At 38.2% G+C, this 24,140-nt stretch overlaps 1 protein-coding gene across 1 annotated transcript in view; it reads left to right on the forward strand.

Annotated features, from left to right (window-relative positions):
- Positions 1–16,201, forward strand: part of DOCK1 (dedicator of cytokinesis 1) — a 530,692-nt gene extending 514,491 nt beyond the window's left edge. The window contains exons 51-52 of the mRNA XM_026650862.1: positions 2,339–2,484; positions 13,911–16,201. Of these exons, the coding sequence (XP_026506647.1) occupies positions 2,339–2,484; positions 13,911–14,006 (242 nt within the window). The 3' untranslated portion in view covers positions 14,007–16,201. The remainder of the gene's footprint in view (positions 1–2,338; positions 2,485–13,910) is intronic.
- The last annotated feature ends 7,939 nt before the right edge of the window (positions 16,202–24,140 follow it).

A 24,140-nucleotide genomic window follows, 5' to 3' on the forward strand; every position in this document is an offset into this window, starting at 1 on the left:
TAAGCAAAGTGTTTCTTAAACTTAAATTGTATGAATATGTTAGCTTTGTCTCCCTAACTCAGGGATTACAGTTGTGTACATTTACATTTTACAAGTAAAATTCTGCAAATGGTTGAGTTCTGTTATAGTCACTAGAATTTCACCATTCTAACTGACATCAAAATTTTGACCTTTTATCTTCTTGGTAGTTTTTAGTGGTTTATCCACAATAGCATACAATGATTTAATATTTAATATGTACTATACTATCATTTAATATACCTAGGGGAAGTCTTCAGTACACTTATATTTCTCTATTAAAGAGGCATAAATCTCCTACTTTAAGATGTTTATTTAGACATAATGAAATACTCTTCAACTCTCTCTGGAATGATATGATTAAATGTGAAGGCATTTAAATGTTCCTCTCAAAAACTACAGTTAGGGTTAAGTCTACAGGTTAACCTAGGGTTAAACATGTGCATGTAGCTAGTTTAAGTTAAATATGGAAGAACATCAACCAAAAAAAAAAAAAAACCAGACACTTATCAAAACTGCATACACACACAAATCTTACTTCTGCCAAGGTTCTCCAAATGTTCCATTAAATCACTGTGGAAGTATCATTTTATTTAATTTATTACTACTGTATTGTATTAAATTTTGTTGTTAAGAAGACACATGGCATATGAATGTTATGGAACTTGATTTTTATCATGAAGAGACAGTCTTTCCCGTCAGGAGCTTAAATCTCTAAATAGACACACAAGACCTGGGCAATCTGAGAAGCCTGTTTGAAGCATTATTTTTTTTTGGTAATGCTATATTCTGATGATGTGTTTAAGAATAAGTCGGTTTTGAGGGGTTTGTAAGAAGAGGTGGTGGGGGTGCCTGCTACTTTTGGATCTGGGAGGGAGTTCCAAGTGTAGGGAACAGAATGAAAGGAAGGATGAGAACCAGAGAAAAGGAAACAATGGGAGAAGTGAGGCAGGATTCATTGAGGAGGAAGTAGACAGAAATGAGAACAGTGAAGCAGGCAGCCATAGAATTGCTCAGGTCCTTGAAGGAAATGACAAGTTTCAAGTTGAGGAGGCCATTGGAAGAATTTGAAAGTGATGGATGTAGCTGATGTAGTCTGAATGGACTAAATAGAGATGAAATGACAAAGAGATTTCAGTGATAAATCAATACAACTGTCTTGAAGCTAAAGTTGTACTAGTGAAGAAAATAGTAAGGTAGGCCATTTGGGAAAACCAGAAAAGACACACAATATAAGATATTGCCAAATACTCTGCATTAAAAAAGAATCAGTGTTAACAAATCCTCCATCTACTAAAAAAAAAAATCCACCTCTAAGTGACAACGGTTTCCCCAATTTATAAACAAAATGATGTATTATAAGAAGGGCCTTATCAGTGCTCATTCCTCTCTGGCAGAGCTCTTGCTTAAACCAGTGGAAGATTTGCCTGTGGAAGAATGGCTGAATATGTTCCTGTGGGTGAAATTTACCCCTGTGAGGAGGACCAGCACAAGACCTATACACCACTTAGGCCTTCAAAACAAGACTTAATTAGAAGTTAAGTGGTGCATAGGCCTAGTTCTGATCTTCTTCACTGGGCTAAATTTCACCCTGTTAATGATTGTTCCCTACCTTCTGTGAGTAAATTAAAAAAAAATCTGTTGTACATTCTCTTGGTTTATAACGTTAGTTATTTAAACAACTAATGACTAATATAGGATACTGGGCTAGATGGACATTTGGTCTGACCCAGTATGGCCATTCTTATGGTGCTCTAGATTTTGAAAGTTTTCAATAGAGATTTGTGGTTAATTATGGATTTCTTTAGTGCATTTAATTTTTAAAAGTCTAAATTTCTGAAAGTAGAAAAGTAAATAAAGCTCTGCTCTGTTATATTCTGTGTATACCTTGGAAAATTACTCACATCACATTTTCAATATTGTACAACGCATAGACACAGAGGTTACAGCTAAGACAATTTTATTTGTTTTAAATGATCTGTGAATATCAGCGAGTGAAATCTGAGACAAGTGACAATGTTGTACAATTTCCTTTTTTATTAAACAGTGAGAGACTTTGTCAGTGTTGATACAGACTGTACACTTAAAAGTTGACCTACCCTGACATAGTGATCCTTACTTTCATGATTCCAGCAGTTTCTTTTTTTAATTTAAAAGCTATTGTTCCATGAGCAGCAAATAATTATACAGTCTATGAAATGAAGAGTGGGCAAATGGATGCATGGGCACTATCTCTATCATAGCATTAATGCCTGAAGGAACATTCTGCATCTTAAGATTGATTTAAATGATCCAGAGACTTAAATGTTAATTTTTACAGATCTGGAGCTGAATGGTATCTCTAGTTTGGAAATGGCAGACATTCCTCCTCCTCTGCCTCTCAAAGGTAGCATGGCAGATTATGGAAATCTCATGGAAAATCAAGAATTGATTAGCCCTACAACACCCCCCGCTGCACATCAAAGGGTAAGTCTTAGAGGTACCAATGATTTTCTGCTAGTTTATTTGCAACATTATACTGGCCAAGAACATGAAGTTCTATGTAATGCTGATAGCAGACATGTACGCATCCAAATGATTTCTACTGCTACAGAACAGTGTCTTAATCAGGGCATGAAGGAATGTGGTGGCTCATTCTAAATGACTTGTAAGTAAAGTTAGATTCATTCTGGTGGAGAAAACTAAATATAAAGCAAAACACTGTTAAATATGTTAGCAAGGGAGCTTAAAGTGACCGGATGTAGTCAAAGCAGCAAATTAGTTTTTATACTTTTATACAATTCTATTTCAGGAGAGGAAATAAAGTATGTTTCTGACAGCTTTACATTTTTTAGTTCTATGTCATTTCCTATATAGGCAAGCTCAGTTCCCCCTGAAAGGAGCAGATCCCTGAAACATTTTTCATCATGAACATATTTTTCAGGCAGGGGCAGATACTTTTTCAGCTTTCTTATTTCTCGAAAGCCACTAGAATATATTGCAGCTATTAAAAATAATTTGATTTTCAAAAAATCTTCTGCACTTTTGGAGAAGGCTATCATTTGGGCTCTGAAATGTGTAACTTTTTAGAAAAGAGATATACAGTCATATGCAGGAATGTTCCCCTGTGTAACTTAGTAAGAATGATAATTTTTCAGTTTCCTTATCAGAGATATGCACAGATTTGTCTGAATTAACAAAATTATTCTGAAATTTATCCTTCAAATAATTTGTTTAAAAAAAGCTAACGGAAACTTGATCGAGTCTGGAAGAAAAGTTAGGTGGAAATTTCCCCATTTTTATAGGTGAAGAATATGGTTTACAGAGATGCTGCAGGCCAGATTTTTCAGACGGGCTGAGCAATTGGAGTTGTACATACTCTTCACTTCTGAAAATCAGGCCCTGAGTGACTTGCCAAAGATCATGCATGAAGTCTTTGGTAATTCTGGAAATAGAACCCAGATTTTCTGATTCCTTGTCTTGTGCCTCAACTGCAAAGGTAATTTAATATGATCATCAATTCTGTGGACAAGTGCTAGTGAATTTATTCAAGTACAAACAGGAAAGAAACATGCATAATAGCTAAAGCACAGGTCTGAGAGTCAGAAGATAAGGGTTCTATTCTGAGATTTTGCCACTGACTTGCTGAGTGATCTTGGACAATTCACTTAACTTTTGGTGCTTCAGTTTCCTTATTTTTAAAATGGGGATCATAATACCGTGCTTCATTGGGACTTTGTGAGGTTTTACACATTTTTCACAGTCCTCCAGAATGTTTTCTCTCTTTTACTCTAGTTTGCCAAAATGTCCTGATCTCTAACAACCAGTTTCTGAGGGAGCTCAGGATTTGAACACAACCTGAAAAGTTAATCAAAAATAAGTTCTAAATCCTTAGATAATAAGCTCCTGCAATTTTATAAGACAACAATTGAGTGCTTGGCTCTTTATGTAGACTTCATAAACTCTTCAAGAGCAGAAAATCTGGGTGAATGAACAGTGACAAAGTCTGTGAAGTAGATTTGAAAACAGATTTGAAAACAGATTTGACACAAAGCTGGAGGGATTATATTTCATATAATTTAAGAAAGGCTTCCAATTTTATAGCAATGATTGCATTTATTTCACTTTGTACTTGGACCCCAGTAAGATTATCAAAAGCAAAATGTGAAGATTGGTGCAGGGCATGAAAAAGATGAGTCAGGTATGCTCTTATAACTTTTATGACTGGCCCCCACAATTTATGGTTACAGGCTATGGTATTTCATAAATGAAATAACTAACATTCTTGATTCTCTGTCTAGTAAACTGATTAATTTTAAATTATCTATTCTTAGCATCAATAAGGACAAACCATTGAAAAGTTCTGTAGATAATCTTATCCTAATTGCTTTAAAAATGATATTACAGAATGGGAAAGATCTCACTGTGTTAGAATTAAGTACTTGGCACAATACTGGTTGCCTTGAAGTCAGACATGAAAAAGCTTCAGTGAACAGAAAAGAATACATTGACAAATGTATCAAGAAATGGCCATATCGTTCTGAGTACTTTAGGTCTAACTGCTGCCAATAATCATTTATGGTGCTTGAGATTTTTATTTTTTTATGTTTAGATTATTTGGAATCTATTGTGAACCACCTTACTTAATTCTTTTTATCCCAATAATCTTCTAACTATAATGTTTTGATTGTTATCTTGTTCATTGTCATTTTAAAAATATTAACTAGTATATCCATATAATATTCATTCTTGCATTGTGTGATTTGTTCTGCTACAAAAAATTCTTAATAATATACATGAACATGAAAAAGAATCCTAGGACTCTTGCAAGGATTATTATTACATCAAGGCATTCCTCTAGGCTTTTGTGCATCTTCACAGGTTCGAGTACATCTTGGCATACAAAATCAACTGCCTCTTTAGCATTCACAGTCAAAAGGGAAACTCAAAGAAAATAGACAAAGGAGCACTTACATTTATAAATATTGGCTATAATACTTACTATTCACAGGATAATAGTTTTGATGAGAAGATTTCCATCAATCCAGCAGCAGATACAAAACTTGACAAAGAGTGTGGCAAAGAAGGAAGTGGTGCATAATAAAAGAACGAAAATGAACTTTGTTAATGATGATTATAACATTTATTTTGACTTTTGGAGATTCTGATCCATCAGTAACATTCAGACTGGAATCTGTTGGATATAGTGAAAATCTGTTTATAGTGAAGCAATCCAGAGTTTGCATGTTTGTATGTTGCATTGCAGATTATTTTACTCCTCTTATGTGAAGAAAATGATGATTATAAGAAGGTTTTACTGCGTGCTATCCTCATTTAGCCATAGAAAACCAGGTGAGATTCAGCTGGAAGTTGAGTTAAGTATTAGGGGTAGATCCTAAGTTGATGTAGGTTGTCATGTCTCCATTGAAGTCAATAAAGCTATGACAATTTACATCAGCCGAGGATCTGATCCTAGGAGTTCATTTTCACTTGTAAAGCCCTAAATGGCCTGCATTAGTCTACCTGAGAGATTCTCTTTCTCTCTGAGATTCACTGCAGAGGCCCTGATGCTACATCCCTCTCAAAAGAATGGGCTGCTGGCAGAGCAGTCTCCATAATAGCCCTGGAGTTCTTGAATGTCCTTCTACCCCTGGCCTGAAATACCTCAGAATAGCTGACTTTCAGGGCACACTACAAGGTCTGTTTGTTTCACCTGGCTTTTGAAAAGAACTAGGGGAAAGTGAAGATCTAGCACATGTGCTCATACCTTGTGTATGGCAAAGGAATGCTTGCCTCCAATTTCAGGGCTGTCTATAGCACAGGCTTTCCTTGTAGCAAAGGACCTTCTGTGTTTCTCTCTGCCAGACTCTCTTATATTACATCGTCTGGCACTGACTGCATTAGCCTTGAGTGCATTGGCACCATCGATGTCATTTGCTTCATTGTCCCCTTGGTTCTTCCTGCATCTTCCATGCAACCCTCAACAGCAGCTCTAGCCTTCTGCCTTCCAACCTTTAGGACCCCACCAGGCATTGGCAGTACCAAAACCTCCACTAACACCATCTGGAGCTGCTCTTCCATTCACTAGGAGAGCTACATCTTCTCCTCTTCAGACTCTGACCATGACAGACCTATGTTTCCTCCATGGTCTTTCAGCTCTCCATACAGGTCATGCTCTAGGGACACCTGGACCAGGGAAAAAGAACAGTATCCTTACAAAGAATCTCCAGTATGGTACCCACCACCATGGGCAGTACAGAGATTAGAATACTCTCCTGGGCCTTATTGGGCATCTTGGACTGTTCCAAGAGCATCTAGATCTGCATCAGAATCTCAATCTAGGAGGAGGTCACCTTCCCCTATCCAGCCTTGTCCATATGTATGACAGCATGCCAGGTTTTACCTCAGATGTCTGCAGGCCTGGCTTCACTCAGTACATCTTCCAAGCAGATGTTCTCTGGACATGCTGATTTGCATACTTCCACAACTGCTTCAGTCCCTGGATTGGTGGTTGGATCCTGAGAACGTACGCAAAGGGATTCCTTTTCTGCTGGAACCAACAATAACTGTTGTAACAGACACGTCCACCAAAGACTGGGGGGCTTATTTGGGTCAACTTCAAGTGTCAGCACTTTGGAATCCTCAGGAGATTTCACTCTATATAAATGTGCTAGAGCTTTGAGCTATTCATTGGGCCTGAGATCGACCATCAGGGATCGAGCGGTTCAAGTTTTCACAGACAATACCATAGCTATGTTTTAGCTGAACAACCAGGGAGGTGTAAGGTCATATCAGCTGTGCCAGGAAGTGATCCATTTGTTGAGCTTTTGTATAAAGAACAATATCTCACAAAAAGCCTTTTACCTTCCAGGAGTGAGGAACGCTAATGCGGATTCCCTCAGCAGGAACTTCATAGACCATCTGAGTAGTCAATAAGAAGAAATATTCTGCACCAGATCTTCCAAATTTGGGGATACCTGGTAATAGACCTTTTTTGCAACCAATCTGAACAGCCAGTGCAAGAGATTCTGCTCCAGTGCAGGTCACAGCCTAGGTTCCATGACGGATGCTTTTCTCCTCTCATGATGGAGAAATCTGCTGTATGCATTCCCTCCAGTCACTTCCATTCTGAGGGTGAATGACAAGACAAGCTTAATCTTTGTAGTGCCTGCCTGGCCAAGACAGTATAGGTTCATGGACCTAAATCAACTCTCCGTTTGGCCACTTGTTGTTTTACCCTTGGTTGAGGTTTTCCTGTCTCAAGACCAAGTCATGTCTCTACATTCCAACTCACAGTCTCTCCACGTCACACCCATAAACCTCACATTCCTGTTTGAGTAATGAAGAGACACTGCTCCAGAGATATCCAGACCATTTTGGTGAAAAGCAGAAAGGATTCCACTAGAGCCACACATGCAATGAAATTGAAAAGGTTTTCGGTCTGGGTGGAATCTCACCATTGATCTCCAGATTGTACAGAGATTAGACATCTACTTTACTACCTACTGCATATGAAATCCTCTGGTCTCTCTTCCAGGTCAGTGAGTGTCCACCTTGCATCCTCTCTGCCATACACCCTTCATTGGATGGGTTTTCTATCTTTTTGCGTTCCTTGGTTTCCAGATTTTTAAAGGGACTTATTAACATGTGCCTTCCTGTGTCCAACCTAGTACTTTCATGGGACCTGAATTTAGTATTGTCCTGCTTGATCGATAGTACTGTCCTCCCTTTTAAACCTTTGATGACACCATCTCTGTTGCTGTTGTCAATGAAAACAGAATTCTTAGTAGCGATTATCCCTGTGAGGAGATTCTCAGAGCTTCAGGCACCTTGTGCAGGAGGATCAGCTAACTTTTTCACAAAAACAAGGTCTGTTTTAGGCCATGCCCTAAGGTGGTATCAGCATTGCACCTGAATGAGACAATTTGCCCTCCCAGTATTCTCTTCCAAGGCTGAAGAAAAACCTCAAATCTTGGATGTTTGCAGGACTTTGGGATTTTACCTGGACCACACAGATCCTCTCTTAGGCTCTTTGTAATATATGCTGAAAGGATCAAATGACAACCTGTTACAGCCCAGCATATTTCACATTGGATTTCAGTCTTCCTCAAGCTTTGCTATAATCTTGCTAAGGTCTCTCCTCCACCAAAGATAATGGCTCACTCTATTAGGGCTCACTCCTCTTCACCAGCTTTTTTTGAGCAACATTCCTGTATTGGACATTTCCAAAACAACATGGACATCTATACATGCCTTTTCCAGACACTATGCTATCACTCAAGTTTCCCAAAATGATGCCAACTTCATCAAGTCAGTGTTGCAGTCTCCAAATCAAAGTTCCACCATCTATTAGGAAACTGCTGTTGAGTCACCTGCAGCGGAATGTATATGTGCACAATCACTCAAAGGGAAAAAAACCAAACCCAATCACCTATACAGTAACTGTTCTTCAAGATGTGTTATGCATATTCTATGACCCTCCCACTTTCCCCACTATTTCGAGTATTAGCTTCTGGCGGTACGAAGGAATGGAGAGGAAAGCAGCAATCATGCCTCTTTATACTCTTGGCTCATCGCATGAGGATAGTGAAGGCATGTGCAGGCAAAAGTCTCCCACTTGAGTGCATGATTGGGTGCACGTACACCTGCAGTAAACTGTATATGTGTATGATGCATCTCAAAGAACAACAATAACTGTATAGGTAAATAACCATTTTTTGTGTGTTTTTACCTAGTTGAGACAAGATACTCTTCTTAATGACTACCATCATTGGCCATGAGCACTACCGTCACCGGCCAAATCAGCACTGTACAGTATAGTATTTTAAACGTAACAGGGTTACAGATATTGGGCCAAATATTCAACTGGTGTAAATTGGTGTAGCTCAATTGAAATCAGTGGAGCTATACAGACTTATACCAGCTGAATATTTGGCACACTGTCACATTTTAATTATGCGGGTATTATATCCTGACGAATTTTTGTCATGCGTCATTTGTTTGTATAGATAAATAACAAACATGCTGCTGTTTATAGATTGTGTGACTCAGTGCCACTGTAAAAATAACAGTAAAAGAAGAGAATGAATTTTAGACAACAATGCTGGAAAGTTGTTGCACAACACTATGTAGCTTATGTCCTGATTACTTTTCATTCACTCATAGAATCATAGAATATCAGGGTTGGAAGGGACCTCAGGAGGTCATCTAGTCCAACCCCCTGCTCAAAGCAGGACCAATCCCCAACTAAATCATCCCAGCTAGGGCTTTGTCAAGCCTCACTTTAAAAACCTCTAAGGAAGGAGGTAACCCTAGGTAACCCATTCCAGTGCTTCACCACCCTCCTAGTGAAAAAGTTTTGCTAATATCCAACCTAAACCTCCCACAATTTATGGTTTATTAAGTGAAATCAGTTAATTCTGAAAAGTGAAGTATTCCTGATCAGATCTTGGAAGCTAACCATATATCTTGTTGTTCAACTCCAATAAAATAAGAATATAGGAACTCATCTCTTATACGGTGCCACAAGGTTTCATTGTAGAATTCAGTTTGTGTTTTTTATACTGCTTTCTGAGCGACAAAAACCCTTCACTCATCATATTCTTCTTTTCTGTAGATTAAGAAATAATTTTTTTTGTCTTTTTTAATTCTTATTTTCTGTGTGTATAACATTTTGTGCTCTATTTCTACAAGAGAGTGAGGAGAAAGGAGAGATTTTTAAATTTGATTACTTCTTTTTGTACAGGGGAAAACCAAACAAATGGGAGCAATTTAATATTTGAAATGGAAAGGACAAAATGCTTGTATTTTCCAGATGTGCCTTTTTATAAGGTTCCCATTTCTCCTGAGGTACACGTGAGTCAGGGAATCTGCCGAAAATAGGTTCTAATGTGCACTGGCAGACTCTATCTTTATCTCAGAAAGAAAAGCAATCTCCAAGAATTGAAGGATTCACTATTACCACTGAAACATAAACATGAACTCTACAGAGCACCTTTAATTAAATGTAAATGCAAGTGAAATTTGATCTTGTATTTCAGAAATGTGGAATTGTTTTGAGTACTGGTGATATCAGTTTTGTGAGTGTAATGATCATTTTCCCAATTTCATATTGAGTATGAATGCCATCATTCATACTATAGATGAGTAAAAGAAAAGACTGGTAAGCTCTTAGGTGACCAAATTTGGTTTTGTACCAATTCTCATTGGCTGTTAAGTTTTGTCTGGCTGATTTCTCAATAATGCTGCCTTGGCATCATTAAATGTTCTACTAATATATTCAGTGGTAGCTTATGTAAATGAATGAGTGCTAAATTTAGCCCACATTATAATGGAATTTGTAAATTCAATTATATTAATTATCCACCTATCTCTGTTATTTCTTTTCTGGCTAATTTACTTGCAGAATGTGAGTGCTTTCACATAATATGCATGTTGTTTATGGCTAGTATATTTAGCCCATCCTCATTGTGTTTTCAATATATTCTCTTCCCTATTAGGTCTTCAACTCTATTTTATGATAATTGATCATTTGATTTCTATGAGTGATGATAATACAAAAAAACCCATTGGTTTGATTATGGACTTTGATCTGTAAAATTGCCAATTACTGCTAGTTTAAAGTTAATTTAATTCAAAATGGCTCTTTGTAAGTTATGTGATCAATAAAGTTAAAGTAGTTTTGCTTAATGACAAATATGAAGTTAAAATGCCTGTGAGGAAAATATACTAAGGAATATTAAGTCACTTTTTTGTGATGTTCCATAAAGTTTTTCAGAAGGGATATACAGTTTATTTTGTTAGTAGGAAACTACAATCTTTTGATTTGGGATTTTTTTAAATGTTTTACTAGTGATCTGCAGTTTCTGTGTCTGATGGTCTGGGCCACTAAGTGTTCACTTTATATCTGTAGATTAATGTGGCCAAATTTTTCAAAACTGGATCCCTAACGTCAGGTTCGTAAATCCATATGTAAGTACTTCAGTAGAACTGCCCTGTTTTTCAAAAGTGCTGAGATCTGCAGATCCCAGTGGAATTTGAGAATGCTGAGTCCTTCTAATAATCAAGCCACTTTTATTCAAGTTCATAAGTATGGCTTCAGGAGCCTAACTTTAGACACCTACGTTCAAAAATTTTGGCCTGATAGGAATAAATAAACTTAAAGCTTCAGACCATCAGACCTGGAAACTGAAAGTTACTAGCACAACATAAAAGAAATCCCAATTTTTTAAAAAAGTTTCACTTTTAACCAAAAATAAATTCTGATTTTACCTATTTTTCATATTAAATAGTATGTTGACTTAATCTTCTGATACAGAGGTCACTGAGAACTGTATTTCAATGTAAATCAGGAGCAAATTGTACATCGTTTGTTAGACAAACACTGAAAATGAATGTTGCTCCGAGCATTATTTTCATTAATCATGTAACTAATGCAGCAATGCTGTTTATAGGATAAAAGCTTTCCTTGGTAATCTGACTATTCCCTGGAAAGACATATTGTAAATTTAACTGGACTGTGGATGTGAAATTCCTCATTATGGGATATGCTTAATCAGGTCTTGGAAAAATAGATTCATTACTATTGAGTAGGCACCTTCATATGGTAAGTGTGGAGCCTAAACTATCAATTTCTGTAAGAAAAAATCTGAGATTTCTTTCCTTTATGACTGCAAATATAACCTTACAAATAGGAACTCATGCAGTGTTATCTTCCCTCGTCTGTAGACACAACCCAACTGTCCTTGCTGCTGTTCATAGCTTTCCGATCCAGGAACAGATTAAAATTACCAGTTATGATCACTTTCCCAGTTGCTATCAGAACTCTGTAAAAGTCAGCAAAACTGACAAGAAACTTGTCATATTCACTCTGCAGATGGTTGGATGAGGACCCAAAGATAGAGGTTATGGAAGAGGAGCGTAGCAAAGGCCCCTCCCTGCAAGAGTCAGTATTTGCTTTTCATATGAGAGTATGTGTAGGGGAGAAATCCCATCTACCTCCTTTTGCTGCAGCCAGGAGGCTCGGGCAGGACTATAGCAACAAAGACTTCGTCATCACAATCACCACTGAATAGCTGAGAGAGAGAGAGAGAGCTCCTCTCCTCCAGCAGCCATAAAGAGGAGATGAGGCTTCAAATTTGACACCTACCAGGCAGAGACTGATATGAAAGACATTTCTCTTGAGTTAGGATCCAAGAATAGTGCTTCAGTAGGAATCCAATACCCTCCCTCATCTTTTGTATCTGCCTATGGCTAATAGAGGGCTGGTAAATACTTCAAGCCCTGTATTTAACTCTGTTTGCTCCTGTCTTAAAATGTAGCCATGAAATGGACCTTAAATTACCTTAAAAGTATTTTCCTCTACTCCTGACATTTCTGCTGGCTCTCAATAAGTAAATTGAATGTTTCAATATGAGCAAACATATCCAGCATAGCTCTAGGGTTTACCCTGCCCGAAATGAATGGAGGGAATTATGTGAAATGGCAGGGAGTCATCCAGAACCATTAGGTTTTTGTATCACAACATTCGGCTTCTTTTCAAATAATGTAATTTCACATGGTCTATCCATGTTCTCATAATAGCATGAGTGTGTAACTATGATTTAGAAATTATGGATTGCCTTCCAAGACGCTAATAAAAATAAGGTCTTGTTTACAATGAATTCTAGTAACTAGAACAATCTATAAATGGAGCCATGTTAAGTAGAAATGAAACACCAATATCAAGATTCCATGTACAATACATGCAAAAAAAGGCTAAGCTATTTCAAACATTTGAATTGTTCCCATGGCAGTGATCAGGAAACTTGGCAAACTCACAGTGTGTATTGTAATTTAAAGTATTAGTGTGTGGCTAACGTTTTTATAATCATTTGTTTGGAAGCGTGTCGGATAGCAATCTAATAAAGTATAACGAGAATGGGTTAAGGAGGGGGGGGGCATATAACATGAGTGTAAATGGCAAAAAAGGAAATTGCAGAGAAACCAAAAAAAAGCAAAGGTGGGTTTTATCTTCACCAGCAGGGGAAGGATGTTATGAACCGAAAAACAGTACTTAGTGAGTGTAACACTGCAGTATAACTTTCAATGCAGTGATTGAAAAGCTGCAATGATTTCACAGCCAACACGCTGTTGAAATCTAGCCTGAAAACAGTGTATGAACAAGCCTGTAATGTCCTTGTATTCTTTCAGCAATATGAATTTTTGTCATCATACATATAGCTTGAATTATATGAAAATAAATCATTTGACTTCCGTGATCAATTGGAATACTTGCTTGTATTTGCCCTTCCATTCGCTTCTGAAGTAAACCGACAGCCCTGTTACCTTGTTGTGTGATTTCCTATAATGTAGAGGGATAATTTTTTGTAATGTTTTTCATCAACTCAGAATGTTATTTTGAATAATGTTGAAGATTATCAAATATCCAGTAATAAGATTAAAACTATTTATAATCTGTTTAATCTATTCCTTTTTCTTTTTTAGCGTGGTGCTTTTTCTAAAAATACAAAATATGAAAAGAAAAAAAGAAAAGACAAGAAGTAGAGCTGTAATTCAATGTACTTTTTAAACCATGTAGTGTTTAGGGGCGACAGCAATTAGTACAGGCTGATAATCAATATGATATAAAGTATAGGGATATAAAATTTGACAAGTTCTTTCAGTAGACTTTTTCTGAAATATTGAGATAGTTAATCAATAACTCTTGAGAGACTTGTTGTCAGCAGTAAAAATTAGGTTGTAAGTGAAAAGCTAGAAGCAAAACTGTATTCATAATGGCAAAGTTTGAGAGGAAGTTTTCAGGAATAAAGCAGATAAAGATTCACAGCAGTATATGAAATCATACATGGACAACCAGTTCATCAAAATCAGTTCATCAGTAACATGTTCTATTCAAAATTCATTTTTTCCAGCACCTGCCACCTCCATTACCCAGCAAAACTCCACCACCACCTCCTCCAAAGACTACTCGAAAGCAAACATCTGTTGACTCTGGGATTGTCCAGTGAACAAGAAAGCATTTCTCCAAAGATGAAGCTGTAATATTTCATTTCCCTAAATATTTTAAGGTATATAACGGTTACCTCATTCACGCCTGTAGTGTCTAACATTTAGTGAAATGATTCTAACTCTGAACGGAACTCATTTGTAACAGTAAATCAGTTTTCTAAAGAGATCATGCCACTGGAATAAAGCTGTCACAGGATAAGGTGACCCATTGCTTGGGCGGAGCTTGTGACCTATTTTCAAAGCAAGGGGGCATTTGTCAACTGATAATACACTATTCCTTATTCCAGAACATTTTGCTTTGTCATACCAAACTACTTAACAGAAAATAGAAATGGATACTGGTGTGTAAAAATGACCGTTGGGCACTATGGGCCTGATCCCAACACCTGTGGAAGTCAGTGAGAATACTCACATTGATTTCAGTGGGTATTGGATTGGGCCTAATAACAATACTAAGAAGCAGCATTATGATAGCTTCAAATAAAAAATGTGTTCAGCGCATTACACATTCAGAAACCTGATTTTCCCGTAGCTTTTTTAATTGCTCTGTGTTATAAATAAGCTGATTTCTGATGAGCTTTTTTAAAACTTTCATTAGTGGTTGGGCACTCCTCCTTCTGTCTGATACCATTTTAAATTAAGATAACTTTTTAGCTACTGAACAGGCACTAATTTATAGGAAAATAAACCAAGTATACAAATATGGGACCTGATGTGATTCTACAACTGAACAGTTGAACATAAGAACAGGAAGAGCTTTTTTTATAATGTGTAATATTTTAGGTGGATTAGGACAAATTGAATGTTATCTTTTTGTCCCTGTGTCATCATTCTGTACAGAAGTTTGTATATATGATGGTTCTTAGAATGTTTTTAATTTTTGCTGCCTGCTTTTCATATAATAATGATTTAATGTATCTGCAAATGATTCCTTATGTGTTTTTAATTTTAACTGCTGGAAGTGTATAAATAGCTAACTTTTTTTTTTTTTTCTTCAAAAATTGGCATCTGAAAATATTGGACAATGATAAGGGAAAAGAAAAGAAAAGTAACTCTTTTTTTTTTATTCCTCGGTGTTTTTTATTGCCCTCACACTATATATTTTTTACTATCTACAATCTTTATAATCTTACAGTAGATTGTTTTAAATACATCACTGACTCAAAAAATTAAGGATTATTTTTAAAAAAAGGTTTGTCTAAGAAAATAAATGTATCTACTTTATATATTTTTCATCCTTTTTACGGAAGTGTTATTAATTTCAGGAGCTGCTTTATTAGATGTCTGTACTTTTAATTTTCTGAAATGCAGATTTATAACAAGAATAATTTGAAACTGCCTCTGATAAATTCTACATTCTTACCCTATTATTTTATAATAGTTACATAACTTGTTTATGATGCATATATGTAGTGTTGAAATAAATAAGAATTTCAACACTATGAGGGTGCATCTTTTATATGCCATTCACATTGCAATTGACAGCCTATTTCAATTTTAAAGCCATTGTTGTATAAACAGCACATAAAATAGCTTAGTTTTACGTGGCGTTTTAATGCTTACTTGATGCCAACCAGATAAAAATACAAGGCAGAGATATGACTTATGGAGCAGTAAAGCAACAACTTCATTAAATATACAAATAGTCCTTGTCAGCTCAACTGGTCAGATAAATATGCAAATTATTTTGCCTTTAAGCACCATGGAGCTTTGGATCACAACCAAGCACTTTTTGTTACAACAGAGAGAACATGCCACCTGACCAGAATTTCTCCATACAACTGAACTTCTTAAACACAAGTTACAAGTTGTCCTCCAATTCCAGTTTACTATTTTTTTATTAATATGACCTTTGCTCCAAAGGGTTTAAGCAGAAAAGGATTCCAGGCTATAGTCAATCAGAAAAGTGTTTTTTTTTTTAAGAAAGAAGAAATTAAATTGCAGTATTGTATGTAGCAAGAGAGTTTTGAATTTAAGAATTTTTTTTTTTTTGTTCTTGCTCTTGTTTTAAGTAACTGTGCTGAAATCTCCTAAATGTCATTGTGTGTGGTAATTTTTCCAGTCATTTTAATTCCACTTAATTTCAGTTAAGAGCTGGCCTCAGAGGGCTAAATTTTCATCTGGACCTTAACACAGTCTCTACTTGTGCACACATGAAATTGCATACATGGGCCTGTGCATACTTTTTGCAGGGAGAAACAGGGCCGGCTCCAGGCACCAGGCACCCAAGCTGGTGCTTGGGGCGGCACCTGGAGGGGGGCGGCGGCGCAGCGCTCTGGCTGCGGGGGGGGGGAGAGCCGAGCCCCAGCCAGGGCTTGCCGCCCTCCCCCCCCGGGCCCCCGGCCCCCGGGGCTCTGGCCGGGGGGGGGGGGGGGGAGAGCCGAGCCCCAGTTGGGGCTCGCCTCCCTCCTCCCGGGGTGGGGGCCGGCGCCGCCCCCCCCCCGCCTGTGGTGGCGAAAAAGCCAGAGCCGGCCCTGGGGAGAAACACTTGCACATGGCTTTTGCAAATTCTAATTTTTGTGCGAATGTTAGAATTTGGTTCTGCAAGACTATTTAGGACAAGTAAAATTTGCACTCATACATGGATCTTACGGTGCAAATTCTAACACTTGCACGGGTACTTATGTGTGTACACACAGTTTTGCAGACACACTGGTGGAGCCTGAAGATCAGGCTCTTAGATTCACTTTGAGACCCAGATTGCTCACCGTGTTTATTACCCAACAGTTTCTAGTAACTTGTACAGTAATTCCTCACTTAACGTTGTAGTAATGTTCCTGAAAAATGCAACTTTAAGCGAAACGATGTTAAGCGAATCCAATTTTCCCATAAGAATTGATGTAAATAGGAGGGGTTAGGTTCCAGGGAAAAAATTTTTTGCCAGACAAAAGGCATTATATAAATTTTAAACAATTTTAAACAAGCAATTTAATACAGGTATGGGGAGGGGTAGTGTGCACGTGCTGTGTGTTTACAAACATACTGTACATACTTGGGAGGTGCCCCCGCCTTACCCCACACAGGCACAGCCCATTGGCACTGCAAACAATGAGGCAGGCAAGGAGGTTGAAGATGCCGTAGGCTAGGAGAAGCACGTTGCGCACCAGCAGCGGCAGCGTCCCCTACTCTGCAACCACAGGCACTGACTTTGCTGGGGGGGGGGAGGAGGGGGAGGCTCAACTCTCGGCCTGCCCACTCCACCCCTTCTCCCAAGCCTCCACCCTTAACCCGCCTCTTCTCCCCCCTCCACCGCCTCCCCCTTTACTCTGCACGCCGTGTCCTCGCTCCTCCCTCCTCCGCCCAGAATCCTGAACGCCACAAACCAGCTGATTGCCACGGGCAGAAGGGAGGGGGGAGGAGCGAGGACATGGCCCGCAGCCTCCCCCCTTCCTCCCCTGCCTCCTGCCCATGGCAATCAGCTGGTTTGCGGCATTCAGGAGGCACGGGAGGGAGGCTGCGCGCCATGTCCTCACTCCTCCCTCTTTCCCCCAGCCTCCTGAATGCCGCAAACCAGCTGATTGCCATGGGCAGGAGGCGAGGGGAGCAGGGGGAAGGCACTGATCTGCGGGGTCCGCCGGCGAGTGGGAGGCTCTGGGGGGGGGCATAGAGGAGCTGATAGGGGAGCTGCCAGCCGTGGATAAAGCAGGCAGCCAAACGACATTATAGCGGAGCATTGCACAACTTTAAACGAGCATGTTCTGTAATGGAGCAGGGTCGTAACATCGAAACAACGTTAAGCGAGAGGACATTAGGTGGGGAGTTACTGTACAAAACCCAGCCACCAAGAATCCCTCCCTTCACCACAGCTATTGCTGGCAAGCCACATTTCACCAAGCCTAGGAACTAATCCAACAACAACCTTCTTACCCATTGATCACGCTGGTAGGATTGTCATTTTTCCAGCAAGATAAACTCTTGTTTCACACTCTAGTGATGTCGCATCAGAACATCCAAATGCAATGTGAGGATACTATATTTAAAAAAAAAAAATTGCAGTATTTTGTAGTATCAAGAGTAGAATGACATTTCGCAGTCCCCGGAATTATATCAGGGCCTGTGAGCATCCTTCAAGCTCTCTTTGCAAGATACAGGCTCATCCTAATAAAACCAAGATGATCCTAAAACTATTGGGACAGGTGACACCCCTCTTGGCCTCGCAGACCAGACCTGCCAAAGGGTGTCACTGTTAGTCACACTCTAGAGTTCAGTTGGTTACTGCTCTGGCCAGTTCCAGCTATCAGGCTCCAAACACGATCTTTTCACCTTTCCTGCCTGGCTGTGGTCCCCAGTATTTTTGCTGTGAGCTACAGTCAACTCATACGTGAAAGCTAGTGATACATTTAGCTGGTTCCCTATATTTTTAAGGGCAGAATGATATTATCAGGAGATGGCTTATCACACGTTCATCACTCATGCAGTTTGATTGTTGTCTCTTAAACTACAAAGATTAAAACATCCTTGTCTAAAATGAAGGTACTTAGTTCCTCCATGGACCCAATATTTCAGACTTTATGTGCATATGAGCCTGAGTTGCAAACAGCTATTGAAACCAACAGAAGTACTGCATCCTCCAAGACTGCAAAATCAGCCGTTGGTGTACACTCAATAAAAAAGAGTCATAATACAGTAATTGGTTTGTTACACAAATCTGCAAAAGCAAAGAAATATTCATGTAGGAGTCCAAAACATAGGCAATCCAAGAATGACCTTCATAATGTTGAATGAACAGCTCGCAGTCTCTAGTTATTGAATGTTTTTTCAAGGATTTCCTGTATAGCAAGGAAATTTAAGTTATTATTTCTTTGCCATTTACCTTGAGATATAAAGGGCAGTTTTCATGTATGTATTTCTGTCATGTTGAACCCAGACCCCCAGTCATTGTACCTGAAAATTTGGATGTTAGCTGGTTGAGCAATGCCAACAGAGACTGCTCCCTTCAAGTTAAAAAACTAGTGACCCCGAAAAAGATTTTTTTTGATGGAGGGTTGGATAATCAGCTGAACATGAGCTCCCAGTGCAACACTGTGGCCAAAAAGAATAATACAATCCTTAGACACATAAACAGGGGAATCTCAAGTAGGAGCGAAGTGGGTATTTTATCATTGCAGTTGATATTGGTGGTTCCGCTGCTGGAATACTGGATCCAGTTCTGATTTCCACGATTCAAGAAAGATGTTGATAAATTGAAGAGGGTTCCGAGAAGAGCCACGAGAATGATTAATGGATTAGAAAACTTGCCTTATATTAATTGACTCAAGAAGCTCAATCTATTTAGCTTAACAAAGAGAAGGTTATTGGGTGACTTGAATCTATAAGTACCTACATGGGGAACAAATATTTCAACCTAGCTTTTCAATCTAGCAGAGAAAGGTATAACACAATGGCTGGAAATTGAAGCTAGACAAATTCAGATTGGGGAAAAAAAGGCATATTTTTTTAACATGGAGGGTTAGTAACTATTGGAACAATTTGCCATGGGTCATGGTGGATTTTCCATCACTGGCAATTTTAAAATCAAGAATAGATATTTTTCAAAAAAATATGTTCTAGGAATTATTTTGGGGAAATTTTATGGCCTGTGTTATACAGGCAGTCAGACTAAATAATCACAACCGTCCCGTCTGGTCTTGGAATCTATGAACAGTAGGCCAGAAATATTTTTAATCAAATTTGTTTCAAAGAGATACTCCAAGCCAATTTTCAGCCATAATAACCAATTTTTTTATGATTGAGTTATAACTCCTGTAAATGCCTCTGATGATTGTGAGGTCACAAATGCTATGTATAAGAATAATAAAGTAAGAAAAATCTGTGTTGCATTAATGCATGAAATATTTTTCATAATGTATAATATAAGTACACACTATGTCTGTGTTGACTATTTGTGTAGAGAGAGCCAAAGGAGGAGCTTGTAGTAGATGATGTTAGTGAGAAACTTAGGGGTCCTGATCCCCTTTAAAGGTAATGATTAAACACTGATCGCCTTCAATAGGAGCAGGATTGAAAACAAAATCTAGGTTGGGTGCAAGTTTCATTGATGTTTTTCCATCTTCAACTATGTCAGTATCAAGTTAAAGAAGATTCCACCATATTATGCTTCATACAAGGTATGTTTCCTAAAAACTTTATGGCCTTGTGTCGGATTGTACTGCCCAGGAAACTTAGTGCAGTTTTGAAGGAAGCTGTCCATTATGATGAATATACATGATCAACTCTTTTTAACCAAAGTTCCCATGGTTACATTAGTCATTCTTAATATAAGTGTTTGATGCAATCAGATGAAATAACTATAAATAAAGGTTTTATAAAGATTACAATTCAGTATTTAAATCTACTTGGACAAGTTTTAATAAACATATGGTATTCTGGGAGTCATGCTCTTATGTTTCAAGTGCTACAGTGCTTAATTAAACACCAGTGTGTTGGGTGCTATTAAACAGGACAAAACAAAATTTTTTATTCCCGGCAGAGATCTTGGGACATAATTGTTTTTCCTTCATCTACTGTATTATGTACTGTGTGCGTGTTCTGCAGCATTTCATATTGTTGTTATTGTTAATCTCTTATATAGCACCAAACATTCATTCAATTTATAAATATGGAGTAAGAAACGTTTGCTTTTTCCCAAATTTTCCTTGGCTTGCTTCCTCTGTTACCAACACTACACCTGCCTTTTGTTCATGTTGTCACTGATGAAAATCCCTTTGCCCTGATTTTGTATTTTGGGCTATTTTTTATTCTCTTGTAAAATTCCCTGTTCCCCCAACTTACTAGATATTAGATTAATTTTCTTTTTGTGTAGTTTACCCATTTTTATTGTGCCATTTGATATACACCTCCGATAATTTAGCTGTACTCTGTTCTATACCTTTAAATTACATGAAAGGTGTTACACATGTAACAGCCACACATTCTATGGGTAAGGTTGGGAGTGGGACCCTCCTAGGGTAGCTCTGAAGGGGATGGTTTCTCAGGAGGCTCCATCCCACCCCAAGTTCACAGGGAGAGTGGACAACTTACCTTGACATTTCTTTGCAGTAGGGCAAACCTTAGACTTTAGAAGGTGCAGCTTTCTTGCTCCTGTGCTGCTGGCCCACTTTGTGCTAGGGAAAGATAGTGTCTTGTCCTGTATTTGTAGAATTAGAAAAATAAGGCATTTTTCAATTTACATCCAGACCACATTCTGCTGGTAGGTGCTACAAATTGTACTCCATTCAGAACATACACAAAGAGAGAGCTTGCTAGATGTGAATGTGTGTGCGAGTTGAAAAGCCTATTTTAAGGTGTGTTTTTTCTTTATCTTCAGCTTTCAGCATGAATACAGTACATTATAGCTGCGAGGTCCAGTTGCTCTGACATTTCAATTTCCTTTCATTCCAGTTTTGTATTTTTCATGGATTTAAACTTAATTTCAGGCTTACAATTGCCATTTTTTCTGGTGATACAGAAGAGTGTGGGTTGGGGAATAAATAACCTCTTAGTAAATGGGAACTAGCTACAGTAATACAGTAGCTATTTTGCAGTAGTACCATTGATTATGGTTTTAATTCTTTCCTGGTTTTGTAAAAACTCCTCATGAATATACTGCAGACTTGAATAATTACTGTAAATGAGATATGTCCATCAGAAAGGGAAATGCTTTTTGTAGAGATTTCTTTTCCAATTTCTAAAATGAAAATATAACTTCCTTTGTATTCTAGCATACATGTGATACAGTATTTAACTCCTGAATTAATGAAAGAAGCTGAATTAAAGAACTTGCCCCCAAATTTAGTCAGAGTGGGTTTTGAAGGACATGGATGAACTGATGGGTTCCTCAGGCTCCAGTCATTAAGAGATCACCCAGTGGGACCCAGCATGGCCAGGGACTACATAAAACTCTGTTTTGCAAACCTGCATCCAGTTCTTTATTCACTTATGCTATATAGTTGTTGGAGTCTAAACAGATTGTCTCAAGTCACCTCTAAGCCCCAATCTCCAACCCCAAGTTTACAGAGATTGTGTGGGAGATGATATTAGAAGGGCTTGATTTCACAGTGAGTATACCCATTATGTTTTTCTGGGGAACTGGTTGGGGGATATTCTGGCTATGATGTGGTGATGTTATGCAATCAGTGATGATGCTTTGTTTTCTTGCAGTATAACTTTTTTATTATTTGCATTCTAAGTTTTTTTGTAATGGCGTTTCCTGTAGGCTGTGTCCTTCCCCAGTGTGGGGATTCAGGCAGATTTCTCAGTGCAGCAACACACTCTGCTCATAAACCCCTGACAGTGCTTTCTCATTCCTATACTTACTTACATAAAACATCTGTTAACAAAAATGCAAACACTACAAATGAAATAAACAAATATTCAAGCAACATTCAAAATGACTACAAAATACATCCTCTGACAATCTAAAATCATTTCTGTATTCCAGGGTCCTCACAGTGGCAGTTGGCTTTTGTGTAGTTTGAGAAAATGTTGGGTTTATTCTTCCATCCTCCAATTGTTGGAGACTCCCAGTTTCTTTTTTTTTATTTTATTTTATTTTTTGTTACCAAAGTAAACATGCTTTTTGGAAGAGTTGATATCTAAAACTACTGTGAAGCCCAAAAAAAGCCTCAGCTTTTTAGTGAGTCACCATGAATGGTGTTGCATGTTCTAAACCAGGGGTTCTCAAACTGGGGGTCGGGACCCCTCAAGGGGTCATGAGGTTATTACATGGGGGGTTGTGAGCTGTCAGTCTCCACCCCAAACCCCACTTTTCCTCCAGCATTTATAATGGTGTTAAATATATAAACAAGTGTTTTTAATTTATAAGGGGGGTCACACTCAGAGGCTTGCTATGTGAAAGGGGTCACCAGTAAAAAAGTTTGAGAACCACTGTTCCAAACAAAGGAAGATCCTGCTATTATGTTGGGCAATTGTGACTAACAAACCCCTCTGGCTTTGTCGGTTTTATTGCACTTGCCCCCCATACTGGTACTTCTGGGCCATATTTCTTAGTGTGCATTTTCTCCCTCTCACTGTCAGAGTTCTAAACACCAGCTGGACCTTCAGTTATTCACTGCATATATTTCACGTGCCCGGCATCTGCTCATTTGCCAAATGACTCCTTACAACTCCTGTGTAAAATACACTTAGCCATGAAAGATATCACAGTGCAGCTTCTGCAAGGCACCAGAATAGCTTTGCTACCTTTGCTACATTAAGCTGTACAGTCACCCAGTGTATTGTATGTATCTAAACTGTTCTGTGTGTGGCTGGATTAAATTACAAACTCCTTGAAATAGGTACCATGACCCAGATTCTTGTCTTTCTTACACTGGCTTTATTAGTCTAGTGTAATCCAATGGATTTCAGTGGAGTTACTCATGATTTACAACAGTGTAGGTAAGATAGATTCAGGCCCCAAATCTCCTGATATGTTCAGATAGCACAGAGAAAACTGTTAGTGCTCAGTAAGCAGTGAAAATCTACAGTAATTACTCTGGATGATTCTCTGGTGGATCCATACTCACTGGCAAATAGGCACGTGGTTAGTTTATACAAATCCAGGTGAAGGATTACAGTAAAGGGGAAACCATTCTTCTTCTTCAAACTCCAGCTATAGATAAATAAATGGGCTTCTTTATCAGGACCGCCAAGTTTCCTGCCACCAATTTTCTTTATGGGTGGTTGGCAAAAATAAAATGGGTCTTTTGTGGGTGAGCTTTGGGTCTGAAGACTACAGTCACAATTACATGATGAAGAATGGGCATGTGGATTTCTTATAAATTTCCAGACTGCAAGGATTATTTACCAGATGCTTGAGGAAATGCCATAGTTAATTTGCTTGCTTTGCTACAGTTAAAAAGTTGTGGCTTTTTGCCAATTTTCATCATAGGACTAGGAGGTGTAAGCATTGTGACTCCTCCTCAAAAAGCAGGTAAGCAATATCTTTATTTTTCCTACAAGTAGAAAGAGAATTACTACAGGGTTAGTTCATGTCTCTTGATCTATCTGCTTGGCCTGTCTGCAGTATTTATGAATTTTTAAAAAAATTTACACTGATTCCAGGGGTTTTATTTTCTTGTGACTATTCTTATTGTTTATTCAGAACTATAATCACAACTTAATTTGAGTTTTCCTTCTCTATCATTCCTGCAGAC

This window comes from Terrapene carolina, unplaced genomic scaffold, assembly GCF_002925995.2.
Source record: "Terrapene carolina triunguis isolate 2854851 unplaced genomic scaffold, T_m_triunguis-2.0 Scaffold95, whole genome shotgun sequence".
Classification (NCBI taxonomy): domain Eukaryota; kingdom Metazoa; phylum Chordata; order Testudines; family Emydidae; genus Terrapene; species Terrapene triunguis.